At 38.6% G+C, this 21164-nt stretch overlaps 1 protein-coding gene across 1 annotated transcript; it reads left to right on the top strand.

Annotated features, from left to right (window-relative positions):
- Positions 1 to 10946: 10946 nt before the first annotated feature.
- ptdss1a (phosphatidylserine synthase 1a) lies at positions 10947 to 21071 on the top strand. Its single transcript, XM_026185227.1, has 13 exons — positions 10947 to 11589; positions 12098 to 12189; positions 12492 to 12536; positions 12616 to 12740; positions 12860 to 13018; positions 13265 to 13416; positions 13670 to 13811; positions 17187 to 17299; positions 17416 to 17481; positions 17888 to 17987; positions 18148 to 18216; positions 19241 to 19307; positions 19510 to 21071. Exons 1-13 carry the CDS (start codon positions 11408 to 11410, stop codon positions 19602 to 19604), a joined length of 1407 nt encoding a protein of 468 aa, XP_026041012.1. The 5' UTR covers positions 10947 to 11407; the 3' UTR covers positions 19605 to 21071.
- Positions 21072 to 21164: the final 93 nt, after the last annotated feature.

The following is a 21164-nucleotide window of genomic DNA, read 5'->3' as shown; positions in this document are numbered from 1 at the left end:
TGTGGGGCTTGTGAGCCTAACATAAGAGGGATGCATTCACCTGTTATATAAAGCTCAGAAAGATAAGGATCGCTTCATGACAAATGCAGTTATTTGAAAAAGATTTTTCACAGTCGGCTAATTTTTCACAGCAGTTTCTTTTTCACACCCCATGATTCAACAGCTTCTAGAGCCACTTTTAGCAGCAATAACTTCAAGTTCCTGTATGTATGTATAGTTTATCAGTCTCTCACACTGGTGGGGAAGAATTGTGCCTCACTCTTCTTTTACAAAAGCTTTAGGTTCATTGAGGTTTGTGGGCATTCATTTATATACAGCTCTTGCCACAGCCAGGGCATTTCAATTAGAGTTGTGGTCTGGATTTTCATTGGGCTATTGCACCATCTTGATTATCTTCTTTTTGGGGTTGTTTTTTCAGCTTTTCTACTGGCCTGTTGTATGAGCTGCTTTTCAGCAAAACTGTTGCTGTTGGACAGATGACCTCATGTTTGTCTCTAAAATAATTTGATATATAAAGGAATTTACAGTCACCTCAATAAAGTCCCCAGGTCCTGTAGCTGCAAAAATAAGCACAAATCATCACACCTCCACCCTCTATGTTTGACAGTTCGTATGGGGTGTTTCTGTTAACTCATTCACTGCCATTGACGTCTATAGACGTCAATTACGTTTTTCAATGGGAGGGGCTAGAATACAACCTCGGGCAGCTTGTCAGTGAATTTTATTTTTTCATATATTTGTAAATAAATTGTTTTGATAAAACATAACCTTTCTCAGTGTTATTTCTGTTTTATAGAAGTGAAAAACTATTTTATATGTTAGAGGTGTCACAAAGCAAGAAATATTAGTGTCAAAGGCACTTTTCTGCTTGAAATGTATTTTTCACAAAAAGCTCGTTTTCTCCCTTTTTTTGGTCAAAACAGGCATTTTTGGTGGAACCCACCTCTCTTCTACAGCTGATTATGAAGGAATGGAAAATGGTAGAAACAAGCTTTTTTTTTGGATGAAAGAAGAGAGTCTGTTCTTCATTTTGGTAGGTTCAGCGTTTATATGATCATAACACACAGTTTTCTGTGGCTCTTCAAAAATGAGTAAAAATGCTCAAAAACCCTGGCAGTGGGGAGTTACCTGATTTGAAAATGGCTGCGTTTTTGTTTTTTTTTGGGGGGGGGGGGTTGCCAAACATGCTGCTGTGCATTTTGTCAAACATCTCTGCTTTGGTCTCACATGCCCAAAAGATTCCAGAAGTCTTGTAGCTTGCTTCAGATCCAATTTTGCAAACCTAAACTGTGCAGCCGTGTTCTTTCTAGGGAGAAGATTCTTTCTTTTGGCACGTTTTCCAAACAAGTTATTCAATTTAGGCTTTTTTAAAACTGTACGGTCATAAACATTTAACATTTAACACGCTAACTGAGGCCTGTAGAGCCTGAGATGTGGCTCTTGGGTTTTTTGCAATTTCTCTGAGCGTTGCACAGTTTGACCTAGGAGTGAATTTGCTGAGACCTCCAGTCCGGGGAGGATTACATGCACCGGACTGCTCCACACCAACAAACTGACAAAACGTCAGCTTTTATTCAGGTCCCATGAAAAGTTTCATTTTCACATGATCATATACGAAAAGAAACATCATTATCCCATGCACGCCTGGGTGCAACAATATTACTTTACAAATGAAAACTATTGTGCTCACATGATAAGTGCCCTGGACAGAAAACGGCATTGTGCTGTGGACAGCTATGAAAAACATTTACAAAACATTGTTTATGGTCTTCTGAAAAGCTCGCTAACAGCGGTTTGATGATTTTAGCCACTGTTATATTCGACACATACAAGTGTTTGGGTGTATGGGTAAATGATAAGCTTTTTATAATGTGCACATTGCTAATCTTTCCAGGAAGCTCAGAGCGAAGGTTTTTATTTGATGAATCAAAATTACTTTACAGTTTCTTCTAAGAAAAAATGGGTGCAAGCAACTTTTCTTTCTATGATTTATTATAGTATAGATGTACTATTTATTATAGTATAGATTTATAGATAGTATAGATATAGTATAGTATAGATGTACTGTACTGCTCGCCACCTCCTCAGGTATACAGATTCTTGTTTCAGCGTACCACACTTCTCTACAATTTATTGCAAAGTCTCCGAATCGCATTCTCTATGGTAGGTAACGATACTGGGTAAACTCCCAGTTTGTACTTTGTACCCATCTCTGTCCAAGTACCAATAGTTACCAGCTATGTGCCACTAACATTTGCTATTAGATGTGCCGAGGGTTTTGACAGACCTGGTGAAAGCTGTGTTTTCGTACTACGTACTGTGGCATGGACTAGTTTGCAGAAAGGGTTAAACTTTGACGCGTATATCTATTGTTGAATTATAGGAAACAGTTAATGAGATGTGGATGAACTTTTTTTAATGTGGTTGTGGTGGATATTAGTATATTGTTTGTTATACTGTAGATTTTGTATTTTATGATGCGTATGTTGTATTTTATACAATAAAATAAAAACATTTTGTATGATCCCATCTCTCTTGTAAATTGGATGGATTGACAGTATCTCGGTGGCTGGTAAAATACAGGTAACTTAATAAATCCTAGACACATTCACACAGCAACAGGACAGATCAATCTCAGATCCTCTTACAATAACCCTTTTTTATTCATGAATTCCTAAAGAGAACATTCTTAATTAATTTTAATGTGGAAAACTGTTCTTATGCATGATAATCAGTTACTGTAGGTCATTACTCTAAAGAGCTAATAAACATGCCTACATAAGCAAATGAAGGCAAAGAAGTTGATTATGAGCAATTGTTCGATGGTATTAATATTAAATAAATAAGTTTGTGAACTTTATTATCTATCCTTTAGTTTTAAAAGCAATTGTGCACACTTTTTACCAATTAGCACATTATAAAGGGTTATATGAAACAGTTTTTATACATGAAGCAACAAAAACACCGAGCATTTCCTGTTGCTACTGCCCACATCTGCTCAGAGTGCTCTTGTTATTTTGGGTAGGTCTACACATCATATGTGCTTTGCATGAACATTCATAAATGTTTTTAAACATGAAATTAAAAAGTAAGAAATAAAAATTCCCCTGTGGATGTCTATGCAACGTTTGAAAAAAGGATTCATACATTTAGGTGTGAGAAAATAAAACAGCTTTGGTCCTTGCTTTTTTTTCTCGATGTGCAACATACAAAGTGTGAAGCATATTCTTAAATAGCAGACAAAACAAAACAAATCCAATGTGAGAGGTTATGCAGGTCATTAAATTTTGGGCATTTATGAGAGCTTATAGGGTTTAATAACTGCTCATATCTTTGTTGACAAAGTAGTTTGTATTATTGTATTTTCTCCTTTTGCTGGTATTAGCAACCATCAGCGTGCAATCGCTCTGTGGCACATCACTCAAATTCACACTTCACAAAGACTGTTGTTTGAGTCCTCTTACCCCCAACACAGCTGGATGTTTCTGCATCAGATCGTGCAGTGGCCCTTTCTTGTCTGGTATCATTTCAGAGGCCTGATAATAACGCACTACTGGCTGCTCCCTCTGTCCACCTCTGTGGCAATCGTCCTCATCATGGATGTCCATATCAACATCAGCGCAGGCCATGGTGCTTCTGGTCTGGAGAGATAATTGTTTTCATTATCATCCATCCATCCATTTGCTCCCGCTTATCCTTTTCAGGGTCGCGGGGCATAATTAAATCATTGTTAGCTAATTGTTAACTTGTGTATGTTGTGTGGTGCTTTTTTTATATGGCGCAACTACTGCAAAGGCCTTGAGAACAGCTACATGGTATTTTTTTAAATATAATACTGTAATGTAACCGTGCATGTAAAAGATCCAGCAATCCCTTTTGTCCTCTGCAGAGGGCATAACTATGAGAATACACTTTATGCACTCTGTATGAGCCCTACTGTGTGGTCAAGAAGACATCCTGGTCTTTCTATTGATAACACATTTGTGGGGCCTGGCTAACAAGAGCACATGGACTTTCTTTTCAAAATAACAGGAATGGCAGCTTCCACGTTTTATAGTATAGTATAGTATAGTATTCTTTGATAAAGGGCTTACAATTTCTAGAGAAGGAAAAGCCTTGTTTCACACAGACACACCAGCTTTTGATTTATATAATTCATACTAGAAGTGCATTAAGCTTTACCTCTCCTGTCTTCATCAATTCAGTTTCAACCAGAGAATTATTTTTAACATGAAAAATGAAAACAGAACAACATTGCTCATAACCACAGCTGGCGCTGATTATATCAGACGGAAAATAGGTAACTAGGTTTTAGAAAAAAAAATGTCAGCACATACCAGACCAGAGGGAGGTGCTCATCTCCAAAGGCAACATTAAAACCGAAAATACTCTTCAACATATCTGTGTTCACGCATGACTCAAATTTAGTGATTCCTAGTAGTATATATAGGTCAAGACAGATTAGGCTTCCATCAAAGTGACAGAAAATAATTAGGTCCTGAGGTCCTGACCACAACGCTGAGACCACCGAAGGATGAGTCCCTTCACAGGTCGGTGTCCTGTACGGCCGCTGAGAAACACAATCCCACAACTTCCGAGTCCTAACTTACACAATGCTTCCTATCCATAATAGAGTGTCATCATTTTGCTCCTGTTCAGGGCCCTCAAAACCCTTCAATCTGGCCTCCTCCACCTCATCTCCTGACAGCACTGAGTCCGACTCCACTTCTACAGGTCCTAGTAAGATCCTTTCTCGCTCAGTCCTCTGTAATGCCATCCGTGATCATTGTTAAACCCAGGTTTAGGGGAGTATTTACATGCACAGAATGGAAAAAACGTTTGACTATGAGGAGTTCTTTGTTATAATAACAGTATTCCAGGATTTAACAGTTTTAATATTAATGAAATAGAAAGAAATGCACAGAAAAATGGAAGAATATCATTACATCACATCAGCCTGCGAGCAAACAAGTCCTGATGTCCACTACAAGGGACGGATGATAACACATATGAAAGAAATGTTGCCGTAATGTTTACTTCAACCACAATACTTAAATTATCTGAAAAAAATCTTTCAGCAGGATTTTAAAAAGTAAGAACGAAGGTTTCCTTGAACTTTTTCTAACACCGTGAGGTGATTATTTATAGTTATTGTGCTGCATTCAGGAGACAGTTGCATATACTATTGCTACTTCTTTGCCATATATGGTGGATACAACACACGATACTGTTTTACTGAATTTGTTTCAAGAGACAGCAAGAAAATTCAAAAGTGAAAGATATTATGTGTTAGATTTATAGCCGTTTAAAGAGTCACACATTTACAGGCCAAAAAACGACAAAAAATAATGTTAGTTATCATCAAACCGAGTGAGAGTAAAAACGACAAAAAGTGGATTGTGACAGCAGCTGTAATCCACATAGGCTTTAATGATTTTTAAAATTATTTTTTTCTAACATGAAAAATCAAATCTACAAATATATACAGATGGATGTGCACAAATGCAAATATATATTTTAGCAACGATTTTTTTCAGTGTAGTAGAGAAGATCGAGAGTCTTACCCCGTTGGGCTTGAGCAGTCTCTAATTCACAGTCTGCATCTGTCTCGCTCATGAGTCTTTCTCTTTAGGCATGAATTCAACTTCCCTGCAGCTCACAGATGAGGTCATCGTGCCCTTCAACTTCCTCCCTCTGAAAAAAAAAAATCTGCCATAATAATTTCCTCAAGTTTCCGTGCCTCACTAACATATGTTCTATCAAGTGTTTTATTCTTATTCCTAAACATGATTTGTGAAGGATTTTTTAAAAACAATGTTCATTGAAATATTAGATTTTACGTTAGGTCAGCTTTAAATCTTGGCCGAAGTTTGCATGCAAGCCTTTTGTGGGTGTGAAAGAAGGGGGATGGGAGGTGTGCATGTGTGTTTGTGGCGTGGGGGGGGGGGGATTTCAGAAACAAAGACAACTGATGCGTCAGGTCATTTCCTTGTCAAACTCAAAGAAGAGCCAAAGAAGAGAAATTCAAGTCTGAATCAACTTCAGAGGAGAAGAAGAAAAAAGGTATTGCGTGTTTTGCAGAGATCACCTCAGCAACTGCTACAAGGTGCTTAAAAGAGTTTTCATCTCGTTCACAGGAGAATGAGGAAGACATTCGTATGTGATGAATCAATGATCATCACCATTCCAATTGGAAGTCTCAGGGATCTCCGAGATGGTCAGCTGATGCCAGAGAAATTCCACTGTGTCTTCAGAGACTCCTACAAGGTCTTTGTTATTAAGGGGAAACCTACACCTATGGGAGTAAGTTTAAATTTCCTTCTAAGCGGATGGAAAGGCAGGCGGCCGTGCATTAAATAAGTGTAAAGAAATAATTTGCATTTTATCCAAATAATTCCCTGCTTGTTTATACATTATGCACACTATTTTCTGCTTATTAGTATGATTTCTCTTTTTTATCAGGCAGCTCAAGCCATCGCTGGTGTGTTTCTTTTCACACTTGGACTGGTTCAAAAAAACAGTCCAAGCGTGCTCCTCTACACTCTACCGAGTATTCTGGTAAAAACAAACAAAAATGCTTTGTTTTGGGGGGATTTAAGCAAATTGCTAAAACTTTTTGTTATTTGGAAAGAATTTTTTTCATGCTTTCAACAATTTATGTGTATTATTATTGCAGTTTGTGGTCTGTGGTATGCTGTCCTTTGCTGCAGGAAAATTTCCAAACATGCATGTGGTGAGTAATTTGATTTAAAATTAAGGTTTTGTTTTCATGTGAAATTACTTTTCATAGAAAAAAAAATTTCTGCTGATTACATACAATTTGGCATAAAAATTATGACATAACAGTGACTATTGCCTTGATCAGGGGAAAAAATATATTATTATGCATGTATTAATTATCATTACTTCATTATGTCAGGAAACAGTTTTTATGGTTTTACACAGATGCGTTGAGTTATAGATATGTAACATTCACTTGAACCTGAACGGAGAGCTTCTTTAAAAAGTTCTTCTTTCGAACTCAGACTGTTGTCCTAAATGGGGAACACGCTAAACCCACATTGGTAGCACTGGTGCGGTTGATGCTTCTAATGAAATGTGTTTTTTAATCTTTCAGACAAAGTTGTCGTTCTCTCTGAACATTATCAGCTTCTTCTGGTCAGTTGCAGCATTTTCTCTCGCCTTGGTCTTCTTTCCTTATCATCCTACCGATGCCAAGGTAAGCTGCGGCTTACAGTCACTCTCGTTTTGTTTGGTTTGCTTTTTCTTTTTAATTCCAAGTTAAGTTGAACTACTTCGACCTGCTTTTGATTTGCTTTACAGGTGGCTCAAGGAATCAGCGTGCTGATAATGACCCTGCTGGTTGTTGAAAATTTGATTGCCATATTCTTGATCTACTGGTTGAGCAAAGCTGTGTGCAGAGAACATTTCAACACTTTGGTATGTCTTTTTTTTTTTACATACTCCAAGATAGTTGTAGCAAAAACAAGATATTTTATAAATAATAATAATAATGATAATAATCTTCATCATTTTTCTCTGCAGCCCACCGTACTGCTGAAACAGGGAGACTGAATTTTAGTGACAGATGGAAACCCGCGAACGACCTACATTTAACTTTCCTGTCAGTGTCATATGCTCCTCAGCATGCAACAAACAACGACTGTGAAAGCCTGTATTTGTCATGCACTGCTGCTCAAGTATAACTTGTATGTATTATTTTTCTTTTTGAATAGTCACAAGTTGCAACCCCTGTTTACTTCTGGATCATATGAAAGCAGCGGCCACATCTGTATTCAGTAAAAAAAGAAAAAAGTGTGTTTGTAAGCTGTCTTTGATTTTTGCAAGAAGGTAAACGTACAGTAGTTGTTTTTTTAATGAGATGCAAACCATAATTCTGAACATTAATAATTTTTTAACAAGAATATTCGTGGAGAAACATAATACAGGTGTGAGCTCGGTGCCGCTGGACTCCAGTGCTTGTCATCAACTCCTAGTTTGATTTTACGTCTCTGACTTTTACGATAACACAGAGATTTTTGCTCCCCGGATCCTTGAGCAGACGAGCTGACAGAATTCCTCAAACTTTCCTGAAATTTAAACTTTCAAAAAATCTCAGTATTTGTATTTTTAGCCATTTGTAAACACTGATTTAACTGCTTGCTGTTTAATGCATTTTAGCATTATATGTTTTTTATGGTGTTTGTGAATCAGCACATAGTTATACTTTTAAATAAACAGTTCTCTGTGTGTTTTGCTCTGTATCCTGTGTAAATGTATTACTACCCCGATACAACATGCACAAAAGAATCCGAGAAGCAAGGGTTATTTTATGTTTGCTACAAAGTAGAAAATAAGTGAAGCATGCAATGCAGTCTGTAAGATGTAATAGTTTTAATGGGAACAAATAATTTATATGTGTAAATATAATTATAATAACTGATTATTGATAGCAATTTAAAGATATATAGTGTATAAAGAAACATAAAGTAAGAACAAGGTATTTGGATATATTGTGTGTAAAGAACTTTTTATTGTTCTGCGCGATCCTAAAATCTTGTAAAAAATCAGCTGCCTTTGCAGCTGTTTTCTGCTGTTTATGAAAAATGACACAGACACTCGTCAGTAAAATAAAGCAACTGAGCAGATTTATTTACTTTTAAGGTGTTTGTACTTTCATCACGTATTCAGTAACTGTTGATCTTTAGGGCCGCAGATGGAGGGGCGCTTTTTGTTATTTTGTGCAGATAGTGTGAACGTTTCGAGAGGAAGTCTTTCTTTTTTTTCGCTTTCTTTTCACTGTAAAGCACTTTGGTTTTAAATGTGCTTTATAAATAAATTTTTGTGTGTTACTTGATTTTGTGTCAATATCTGCTTTGGACTTGCGCATATTTAAGAAGGAAATAATGTGTTTTATTTTCCGCCCCACTTTCTCAGATCACAGGTAATTATTACTTTAAAAACCTAAAATGATGAAACAAAGGTCACCGAATATGACAAATAGCTTGTTTTAGAACTGATTTTAGGATTTAGTGACTTCTAAGATCTGGTATATATGTAACATAACACAGCTATATAATGGCGTGCTTGTAGGTGAGGTCCTTGGGCAGAGGACACTTATCTGATCCTGAAATGAGGTCAGCACTGTTGGCGACCTCTTTAAATGTTTTCTTAAGATGCACATCAATCAGAACATTTCCTGGTTTCACTTGATCTTTGCTACTGTTGTGTATTTTCACTTTTATTTTAAATTGCTTTTATTGCACGGGCCCCTTTTTCTTCAACAAACTTGCTTTACTGCTTGTGTACTGAGATAATAATCAGTCACTGTATTGCTTTACAGTAAGTTTAGACGCAATAGTATTTTCCCATGTATTGAACTTTGCAATGTACGTTTAGAAAAGTGTGTTTTAAACACAGAGTGCATTCATACAGCACTTTTATGTATGCCTAAGTGCTTTGACTAACGTTTACATTTTGATGGAGGCATCTGGGGGAACTCAGTGTTCAGCATTGCCCAGGGATACTTTGACACATGGTGATCTACTGATGTTCTGATTGGTAGATGACCGCTCTACCACCTTAATCACAGCCGCCCATGGAATAATAATAGCTTATTTTACTGTTAGTAAATTTATGTTTGTGAGATCGGGTGTGATCTATGGTTTGGATACAGACAAAAAAAATGAGGCCCTCCCTGTCTGTCAGCTTTGGTAGTGTTACATTTACACTATTTAATAATAATATATAAAAATAATACAAAGAAACTGACTAACAAGACAAGCCTATAGAGAGTTTATAGAACTTCTCGTGGCAAAGCTAATGTGTTTGACACAACAATGCATGCAACACCGTGATTCAATCTTATAAAGCTGCTGGACAGGAAAGGCTGGAAAACAAAAGAACAACAACAAAAAACAGTCACGAAGCCAAGTTGGAGTTGGCAGAGCTGAAGATGCTTAGGGAGTGACCAGAATGGGCAGGATTTAAAATGAGTACGTCAGAGCTGAGGTTGAGCACTTTGGAGAAAAATTAGAGAGCCAAGGCTGAGATAGTTTGGACATGTGCAGAGCCGGGATATTAGCTATACTGGGCAAAGTATGCTGAAACATGGAGCTTCCAGGCAGGAGAAAAATGGGATAAAGACCACAGAGAAGATTCATCGATGTACTGAAGGAGGTCATGCTGTGACGTGACAGACGAAGAAGATTGGGATGGCAGTAGATGATGACCCTTAAAGGTAGCAGTCGAAGGAAAGAGATTGTTATACGATTAATTTAGCGGCTGCAGTATATAAAATTTATATAATCATGTCTAGACTGCTCATCTTCCATAAAGTAAATAAAAACATATCCTGATATCTAATGATTTACTTTCATACTTTAAGCACTTTTTGCACATTTCATTTAAATATTTTTACTTAGGTAAAATATGAAAAGTATTTGTTTTAAGTGCGAGTACTTCTTTTACCTCAGATGAAAGGCTGTATAAAGCAGCGGTCCCCAAGCCCCGTGAGTCGTTTGGTACCGGGCCACGAGAGTTGAGGCTCAGGTGTGAAAAATATGGTTTTCAGGGTTTTTAATCGGTTTTTAAGCGTTATTTTGTTATCGTTTTTATCATTAACTCGGTTTTCCTGGGTCTTTTCACGTGTGTTATGAATAAATCTCCTTTTTTTCCGGTACCGGTACTAGTTTTATTTTGTTGTATTTATCCGCGACACCCTAAAGGCCGGTCCGTGAAAATATTGTCGGGCATAAACCGGTCCGTGGCGCAAAAAGGGTTGGGGACCGCTGGTATAAAGGATGCCTCTGACCCCTGCAGGGAGCGGAGAGCTGTTTAACACGGCATGTGAAACCATAAGGGGCCACAGGGGGGAGACAAGCACGCACCAACTTAAGTCTTTAAACAAGTGACGCATCCAATTCTGAGAAAACACTCAGGAAACGCGTTCATTTTACATGCAAACGGATGTCCGCCTGTAATTTGTGCAAGACACCAAAACCTATGCATTGCTTTATTAAGGCGTTTTTGTGTAGTCACATAATTAACTGAGAGATTTTTGAAGTCAAGAACGTGCGCAGTCACTCATGCCATAAAGTCCCTGCCTGGAAGCCATGCTAAAAACAATCAGCACACGAGCACGTGAACTCTTCCGCCTCGAGACACTCCCAGCAAGCACGCAAACCAATCAACATCAGAAGTGAACAGTTTGACTCTTAACAGTCTTTCCTCATCTCTAATTCTGCCGCTTGCTTTGCTTGCTGTACCGTTAGTAATGTAACCATTTCCACTGTGTCTGGTGTTTTTCCTGGTATTTTTCACTGGTCGAGGTGGCTCACTTTCTCATGCTGCCGTGAGGAGCTGCTGCTGCTGCTGCTGCTGCTCTCCTGCCTGGCTGCGTCCAGCTATGGCGGCCGTGTATAGCGGATCCCATACCTTAAGCAAGGATGATGTGAATTACAGGATGCATTTCCGAATGATAAACGAGCAGCAGGTCGAAGATATCACAATCGAGTTTTTCTACAAGCCGCACACGATAACGCTGCTGACATGCACCGTGCTCAGTTTGATGTACTTCGCGTTCACAAGGTGAGTCGCTCACAGCTAGCGCTCGCTAATGGGTTAGCTTAGCTGTGCTAGCAGGAACAGTGATGCTCAGAGAGCGCCAGGTACACTAGGAGGCTAGCTAACTATAGCGTTATCTTTGCGCACTTACAGTAATTGGGAATGGGTCACATTCTTAATCTGTGAGGTAATTAGACTTTAACCTCGTCAGATAGCAATAATCCATTAGTTATACAATGGCACCAAATAGGGGACTCTGTTTCCTGTGTTGGCATTAGCTACAACAGTGTAACTAGCAAGGGCATGACTCATAATGTTAGATTTAAAGTATTTTTTTTGCTTTATAGGATCTCTTTATCAGCTGTTTAGAAGCTTAAAGCAATTTTAAAGAGCATCCACATCACTTTAGTTTTAAGTAGGATGTTAACCATACTTGTAAAAATGTGCCTTTTAACTTAATATAAGCAGTGATACTGAGGTTAACTGACTGTCGCTGAGATTTCAATTTTCTGTTTCCCCTCCCTGTCTGCAGAGATGATGGAAACCCTGACAATAATCTTTGGGTGGGGGTCATTCTGGTCATCTCCTTCTTCCTTGTCATCAGTGTTTTGGCATTTCCTAATGGTAAGACAGCACAATATTATTTCTGTGAAGCTCAGTCAAGTGTGTTTGCATAAAGGACCTTAATTACAGTGGCTTAGAAGGAGCTTCACACACACTTGTGTTTTATAGAACTGTAAATAACACCCTGCTTCTCACAAGAAGATCTGTAGCTAGAAAGAAAGAGGAACTTCAGTAAAGACCTTACCATTAGTGAAATAAAATGAACTGCTACCCACATGGCTATTTTCTACCCTATCTGAGAAGTCAAGAGAACTTTGTTACTACATGTCTTTCATGCAGCGTCTTAATATACCTCTCTTTAGGTCCATTCACCAGGCCACACCCAGCGATATGGCGAATAGTCTTTGGTGAGTATTTTTCACACAATCTATCTTTATTCAGATCTTTGGTTTTCCTCTACTAACATTGTGTCCTTCTGTTGCCAAGGTCTGAGTGTTCTCTACTTCCTGTTCCTGGTTTTCATCATTTTCCTCAACTGGCAGCAGGTGAAGCAGTTGATGTATTGGCTGGATCCAAACCTGCGCTATGCCAAAAGAGAGGCAGACATAATGGTGAGCGATGGAGGCTTGCAGCAAAAATCATTTTCCTGTTGATTTACATGCTCTACTTGCGGCACTATCCGAGGGATTATTAATCATTTTAATGAGGCTGCATGCACTTCTGCTTGCAGGAATACGCTGTGAACTGCCATGTCATCACCTGGGAGAGAATCCTGAGCCATTTTGACATTTTTGCATTCAGCCATTTCTGGGGATGGGGTATGAAGGCACTTCTCATTCGAAGTTATGGATTGTGCTGGACCATCAGTATTACGTGGGAACTTACTGAGGTAGAGATGCACACAGCAGATAAGGTTGCCATCGCAAGCTGTCACTTTCTCTCTGCCCGCTGGCCTTTCTTTCTTTGTTTCTCTTGATAACGGTGAAGTTTTCAGGTCATCTAAGCTGGGGATGTCAGTGGTTTATCCTGTGGAGAATTGTGGCGTTTGATTTTACATATTCCTTCAAAATATTGCAGGCTACGTGCATGTATTGTGTACACTATTCTGTTAAATGTTCTTTTTCTGTGTCCATAGCTATTCTTCATGCACCTGCTGCCTAACTTTGCTGAATGCTGGTGGGACCAAGTCATTCTCGATATTCTGCTGTGTAATGGAGGGGGAATCTGGCTTGGCATGACTGTCTGCCGCTTTTTGGAGATGAGAACCTACCACTGGGCCAGTATTAAGTATGAGTTTATGTTGTGGGATGTGTTTACAGCTATGTCTAAACTTTTATCCTCTTTTGCACTAAGTTATATTGTAGATAAGATTCATAAATTGTTTTGAAAGTAACCCCACATCTTTATCAAGGGGGATTGGTTTGAAAGATTCATGTGATGGTATTGCTTTCATGTAGCTTTGTCTGCTAACATTAACATAATACTTACTGAAAATCTATCTGCATGCCTTTGAAACCCTCCTTCTATGCTTTCCATCCAGGGACATCCACACCACCACAGGGAAGATCAAACGAGCCGTGTTGCAGTTCACCCCTGCAAGCTGGACCTATGTACGCTGGCTTGACCCAAAGTCTTCTCTGCAGCGAGTGACGGGCGTCTACCTGTTCATGATCATTTGGCAGGTGGGTCCGTGAGAAATCTGCTTTTGTCGTCTCATGGTGACTTAGTGATGACTAGTCAGAGATCATCCTGTGTGCTCTGCCGTCTAAGTCCTGGCTAATCTGATTGGCTGCAATCTAAAACCTATCCCACATGTACCCACATAATGCTCAAGTGTCCTGCTGGCTGCATGTTAAAAGCTTATCCCATGAGAATGAGACAGGCTGAACTACTTGGGAGCATTTTATGAAAATGAGAAAACGATGGAGAATTTAAGTTAGCTTCATTGCTCTCCACTGGAAAGTCGAGTACAGCTGCCAAATTTTCTAGCCACAGGCTGCCAGGGTGATGAAAGCTAAAGGCTGGTGTTCCTCCACTTTTTGTGTTTGGTGATGAAACGGCACCATCCTCCACTTTCTCTCTCTCAGCCAGTTGAGAACTCTCTTGAGGCCTTAAATAGTAATTAGCAGTCTTTTAGAATTAGTTGAAGAGCTTGCGCATGGCACAGCTGTATTCCACATGGTGACAGTTGAGCTGCTCTTCACTAAATTCAACCACACAGGCTCCTGGCCAAATGAGTGAAAAAACATTGCTGCGGGTCCTCCGCCTCATTATCTGCCAATGCGGGCTTTTACAAAGGCGCCCTCTAAATGCACTGCTGTGACTGTTGCCAAACTCTTAAGTGTGACTTGCATTGGGAGAGAATTTTTTTATGGTGTCCTTAATTCAACCCAAAATTAGTTCAGTAAATGTTACAGTTTTCTGAAATGAGTAAGCAGTGCAATTGTTCGAAATATTCTCCCACCAGCGTGACCAGATTCCTGTTTTGATGTGGGACTGTGCAGTGTTTTTATTACTTGTCCCACATCTTCAGATAGTGTCCCACAGTTTGACTACTTCTGCAGGACATGCACTTTTCCATTGTCTGGTTTTTACCCCGTGGATACAAAGGGAAGGCTTTTACTATATTCACAAGATATATTTAGTTTTTGTGGGGGTTTTGCTGAAAAATGTTTTTCAGTTTTGCGTGGGTGGTTTAATACAAAGTGAAGTGAGGCAATATATGGGTATTTTTGGATTAGAAAATAGCCAAAATTGTCAGATATGGCTCAAAAAAGTATGCCAATTTATGGACACATACAGCCCGAAATAAAATAAAAAAAAGTGTTAAGAGAAATAAAGTTAACAGAGAAATAAAATTGAAGGTGTTCAGATTACCTCTCAGTACTGTTGCTGTTTTCCCACTTTATTCCCCACACAGACACAGTGTTTGCCTCACATTTAGTTTGTTGTGATGTGGTCCTCCCACCTACAACAAAAAACCGTGGATGATATTGTTTGTCTGAATAATTACCTGAACAATGATAAAATATACAGTGATCTATTTTATTAAATCAGAGCTTTACAGCTTACTATATTTTTCCTGCACGGTTATTGTACAGGCTGGATGTGAACCCATTCAGTCAACTTAACAACAGTACATAGCTGATCTATAAACAAATACAGCATACATTTAATTAATACAAATTTTAATTATGTGCTTATTCTAATGTGGCATACACATGTGAGAGAAATGTTAGATCCTTAAAAAACCTGGTGGAACAACAAATGAACCTCATGAGAGTAAATGTAGTTTGATGACACTGAACAGACTGCAGAGGTCTAAAGGACTAATTGTATTAGATCTAATTAACATATATCAGCAACATTTCTGTATTCACAGCCAAGTCCTTCTCATATTATCTGCTTGATTTTAAAAATGCAAAAATATGATGGAAAAAGTTGAACTGCAAGTTTTCCTGGCTGCCTTTGCATCCTTTAAATTATATTTTATAATACAGTATGTTAATATTAAAAAGGGTAATGCAGTTCTGTTTATAACTAGTAGTACATGCTAATATATATTTTTTGTCTTAAGACCACATTTGCCTTCAGATGTGCCTTAATTATTCATGTACAGATTCAAAAAGGTGCTGAAACATTCCTGAGATTTAGGTCCATATCAACATGACAGCCTCACACAGTTGATGCAGATTTATCAGCTGCACATTCATTATGTGAATCTTACATTAAGCACATCCCAAAGGCGCTCCCTTGGATTGAGATCTGGTGGCAGTGGAGGCCATTTGAGTACACAGTGAGTTAGGGCTGTTCGATATAACGATATATATCGGATCATGATATAAAAACGTCTATCGTTTCATTTTACGCTATTGTTTGTTTCGTGGTGTCGCAAAATAAACTGTTTACGGCAATATTTTTTCATCGCTCTGATGGTCACTGTAGTGGCTATATTAATTTCTTAAAGTTCTCTCTTTCTCTTATATGTAATATAACCACACTACAGACGGACAAGCGCCTGTTTTTATGCGTTGTCGTTAGCAACAGCAACGGTAACACCTTCGCATGTCCGCTTGTTTATGTTCCACATACACCTTTCACAATAAAGCTCAAGATCCTGTTGAGACTTTTCAAAATAAACTGAATCACGTGAAAGAGCAGATTATTTACGGATGAGAAGTAAAAAAGAGCCGCCAGGTGCTAAAAAATAAACCTTAGACTCAAACGTTAGAACAGGCTTTTCCCCGCAGCACGCCGTGTAATAAATACAAAGAAAACGGCGGCCTTTACAACTTATGTCTAAAAATGTATAGTTTCATGCATCGGTTAAAACACTCGACTCCGGGTAAAGGACGCACAGCTGGAAACACTTCACGCAAGTCGAGCTGCCCGAGATTCACAGAATTTACAGAAAATGTTAAATTTTTGTGATTAATATCGTTATCGGGACGATAGAATTCTTATATCGGGATATGAGATTTTGGTCATATTGCACAGCCCTACAGTGAGTGAATGAGTGAACTCATTTTCGAGTTCAAGAAACCAGTTTGTGAAGTTTATCTGAGGTGTGCTACATGGTGAGTTATCTTGTGTCAATATTCCCAACACCATTACATCACCAGCAACCTGAGCTGTTTATATAAGAGAGATTGGATCCATGCTTTGGTGTCAGAAATCATGTTTCATCAGACCAGGCAATGTTTTTCCAAACTTCTGTTTTTCAAGATTGATGAACTTATGCAAATTGTAGCCTCAGTTTCCTATTTTTAGCTGTTAGGAGTGTCACCCGGTGTGGTCTTCTGCTGAGGTAGCACATCTGCTTTAAGGTTCCATCTAACTTCAGCGGGTGGTTGATTAAATACTTGAGTTATGCACAAGTGCAACAGGTGTACCCAACAAAGTGGCCGGCTAGAGTATATTAAAGAGTTTTGTGAGTTTAAGTTTAAAGTTTCAGTATGGTAAAATGAATAGAAATGTCCTACTGTCTGAATAATTGTAAACAATGCTATACTTGCTTTTGTTTTTAACTATAGTTCTTTTTATCATTTTTTTCACAGCTTACTGAGTTGAACACATTCTTCCTTAAGCACATTTTCGTCTTTCCTGCAAGCCATGCTCTTAGCTGGTGTCGAATCCTGTTCATCGGTATCATCACAGCTCCAACAGTAAGGTATATCATTTCATGCATTTACCCTCATTATGTGGCAGGTGGGTAAAAGGAAACAGAGACACAGACTAGAAGTTCCAGTGAAATTTGCTAAAAATTTGCTTTGTTTTTTCCTTTAGGCAGTATTATGCATACCTAACAGACACACAGTGCAAGAGAGTTGGGACCCAGTGTTGGGTATTTGGGTAAGTAACCTGATTTTAAAGCTTGTTAATAATAAGCCTGCTTAACATCTTGTATTCCTATGAACATGTAGTGCTGTGTACACATAGCCATGAGCAGTGACAGCAGCTCAAGGAGGAGATGTTACCTGAGCTACCAGAGATTATGAACAGTGGTATTCATGCAGGCATTTCACTGCCTCACTCAAGGACTAAGCTGTCAAACAGCTGACCTACATCAGGAATATTTTTATCCAAAAAAGTTCAAATGTGTAGGTCAGTGACCCAAGCACTGCTCTCAGATAAAAGCCCAAAACTGACATGTTTGATTTGGATGTTATTTTTAGGTTTGGATTTCTCTTCTTTTTGCTACCAGTGAGTTAAAATACTGAACTATGTGTTTGTTTTGCCCCCTCCCTCTCATTCACAGGGCAATAGCCTTTCTGGAGGCTTTGGCATGCATTAAGTTTGGGCAGGACTTGTTCTCAAAAACACAGATCCTCTATGTGATCCTCTGGCTGTTGTGTTTGGTAAGGTCTATCGTGCACTGAAATGCGTATAATTTATTTTATACATATATTTTTGTTTTTTAATATGAATATTCTAACATATGATGAATGCTGCAAGTAATTTTTTACACATTTTCCATGAATCATTTTACAGTTTCTGTTCCCTTCATTCTGTTTTTAGGCCTTCATTACATTCCTGTGTCTGTATGGAATGGTATGGTACGCAGAAACATATGGTCCAAGGGAAAAGGTATGTTTATTGCTTTAGCTTTCATGAGTTTTTCCATTTAACTGCTTTAGACCTTGAAGCATTTACAAAGAATTTAAGGCCTTAGTCACACAGGCCTACAGACCAGTCGACAATCCCCTGGCAGCCTCTGGAAACTAGTGTAGTCCCTGCACCAAAAACTTACCAAGACGAACTATTCACAGAGCAGTAGTGAAACTTGAAGAGCAGTACAACAAGAAACTGAGAACAATCCCCCTCAAAGTGAAAGCTGTGCTTTACCACTGCAACCAAAACATTTCAAATGAGACAACTTTTACTCTGAAGGTGTCACACTTTCAAAGTAAAAGTATCCCTGCTCAGCTGATAGCTAGTAAGTGTTAAGAGGCTATCGGTGCAGCACCGTATATGACCATTTTCAACCAGCGACCACTAGCAACACCTTGCCAACCGGTCTCACAGAAAATATAGTTTCCTTAGTGACCTGTGGTTGCCAGGAGTCTGAAGTTTTTCAGATCTGTTGAGGACAGGAATGATCGGAATTAGGAAAAACAATGTGAATGTCCATAAAAGCACTTAAAACGTGCAAATTGGAGTTAATTTCAATCCCAACTTGTTTCTTTATTCTCAGCCTTTCTAACAAATACACGGTTTGGTTGGCCATACCCCACACCCACAATCATTAACAATATAAAAAACTTTACTCACATATAGATCAGTGCAATAGCATCAGGCATCACACTTCAGTGCCTTTCTGTAAACTCTTGTTACGTCTAAACAAAGCTACAACAAACTGACATCTGTGCCTGAATGGCAAAAGGCCAAATGTCCTGGGTGAAGCCAACCATGCTTAATGCTCTGTAGCTAAATAATCATCAAAGATCATTAGTAAATATTAACATTCAAGGTTTTCCTTGTAGGGGTTGTTATCGGGTTGTTTACAGAGAAAGCTGTACGGAGTCAGTTAGCCGTGATGCATGTACAGTATGGTCTCTGTCCAGTTACAGGTATGTGTGTGTCATGTGTCTTAAACCTTTTCTCCCCTCAGAGCCTCTCAGAATGTGAAGACAGTAATTTCGCAGAGTTTGCTGACCATGTGTATGAGGGATTTAAAGGTACACTGACTTCACTGTAATTCATCCAGCACACCACATTAAAAAATGCATACCAGTATTCAGTTGCTGTCTTGTAAATGGGTGACCTCTAGTGTTTATTATAGTGCTTTACATATGCATACTCATACATGTGTGAGAAGAAACACAGTGCAGTTACATCTCTTTATGGGTTCATTTGAAATATGTGAGCTTCATGTTTCAGGAGAAACTGATGTAGACGGTGACAGCCCCAAAGCCAGACAGAGAAAGAAGGACTCAGGAAAGACCAAATCCATCAACGGCCTCGACAGCCAGTAGGAGTTGGAGGCGGAGGCTGTTGGGTAACCCAAAGTGTGAAAGATTACAGATGGAGAAGAGGGTAAAGCTACGACCACTTCCTGATGTAACCGAAGCCTAGAAAGCCACCCACCTACAGTAGATGGAGTGCAGACAGCAGAAGTGGAAAAACAGGTCCATGCAGTGTTATTAGGAGTGCACAGTGGCTCAGACTACAGAGATACACACGTTGGTGTGTGCTGTAGTCATAAAAGCTCCTAAACCACTGATCACTTTTTTTTTTGTGTTTGCTTTTTGGATGAAAGAGTGGGAGAATTTTATTTTGTGCGAGTGTGTGAGAGAAAGGTGTGGCAACAAAAACTGCCATTTCTAAATATAATTGCATGATCATTGTAGCTAGTGAGCCATAATTCAGTTATCCTATGAAGCAGTATCATTAAAGGCTAATGTACAATTGACTGGTTTATATCAACTCTGGTATCAAACCCATTTCAATGTTAAAAGCCATTATGTAGAATTTATCACTTAGTGGAGCGTCTATGTTTATAGCACAAAAGAAGCTAAAGCATTTTTATATAAATGTCTGTCACTGATTATCTATTTACATCATAGATGTTCACTATTTTATGTTTTTTAACTTGAATGTGGGCAGGAGTTCAATACCAGACAGCTTTAGCGTGGTAGGATCACCGGCTTGGGTCTGCGTTTGGCCTGTAATGAAGCAAAGCACACAGTTTAAGCACTTTGCAGAAAGTTTATTGAAAATACTGTACATTAAGTAATGTTCGAGTATTTTGTGAATCATTGTGACCTTGAGTGATTTTACTCTCCTTGTCCTCCTGTGGCTGCTAATTTTTTTTCTTTTCTTTTCTTTTCTTTTCTTCTTTTTTTTTTTTACTAATAAGAGAAGATAATTATTCAAATTACTGCATGTATTGTCAGTTTTTCTGTCTGTGTCTGGATTGACCTTGTTGCGTATATTGCATTTGCATGGCTGACTCCAATCAAAACAAGTGTTGTAGTAGGAAACCGTTACAAGAGTCTTTGTATTCACCACACAGCAAGATGCCAGTATTGTTATGTGAACCTTTTTCACTGTCGTGGTAACATTTTAATTCACCCCTTGTGCCTGTTTGCATGTTTGTTTTGTTTTTTTAACTCCTATCTTCTTTCAGTTTCTATTAAGACTGATTTTTTTTGTGTGTGTCTTTGATTCTTCTGGCCTTGAGTATTTTATTTGAAGGTTATATTTCCATTTCATGTGTCAGTATCATCTCAGTACAGATATACTATCCCTCATAATCCTTGACAATCCAGACACTGACCTCTCTGGAACAGACCTGGCTCCCGTGCTACATACAGTAGACACTAAATAGGACCTCGTCTGTGGATTTAGATGTCATTTGCCAAAAACAATTCTGCTGAAAACGACCTGTGCTGTTCTTTTCCACTGTGAAATGTATTAAAAGTGTTTTCATTTCCTCTTAATCTTGTTTGGTCGTTTTTACTTGCTGTCACATTCCTATTAGCAGGAAGCCCCTCTGTGTTTGCGTACTTAACAAGAGAAATTTTAAATGACAT

The sequence above is a fragment of the Astatotilapia calliptera genome, chromosome 11, assembly GCF_900246225.1.
Source record: "Astatotilapia calliptera chromosome 11, fAstCal1.2, whole genome shotgun sequence".
NCBI classification, from domain to species: domain Eukaryota; kingdom Metazoa; phylum Chordata; class Actinopteri; order Cichliformes; family Cichlidae; genus Astatotilapia; species Astatotilapia calliptera.
The sequence above is the reverse complement of the archived record's forward strand: the minus strand, read 5'-3'. Positions and strand labels throughout refer to the sequence as shown.

Coding starts and splice junctions, on each gene's coding strand:
- ptdss1a (XM_026185227.1), top strand. CDS start 11,408: ATGGCGGCCGTGTATAGCGGATCCCATACCTTAAGCAAGGATGATGTG. Junction 12,537..12,615: donor GATATGGCGAATAGTCTTTG/GTGAGTATTTTT, acceptor TCTGTTGCCAAG/GTCTGAGTGTTCTCTACTTC. Junction 17,988..18,147: donor TCCTCTGGCTGTTGTGTTTG/GTAAGGTCTATC, acceptor TTCTGTTTTTAG/GCCTTCATTACATTCCTGTG.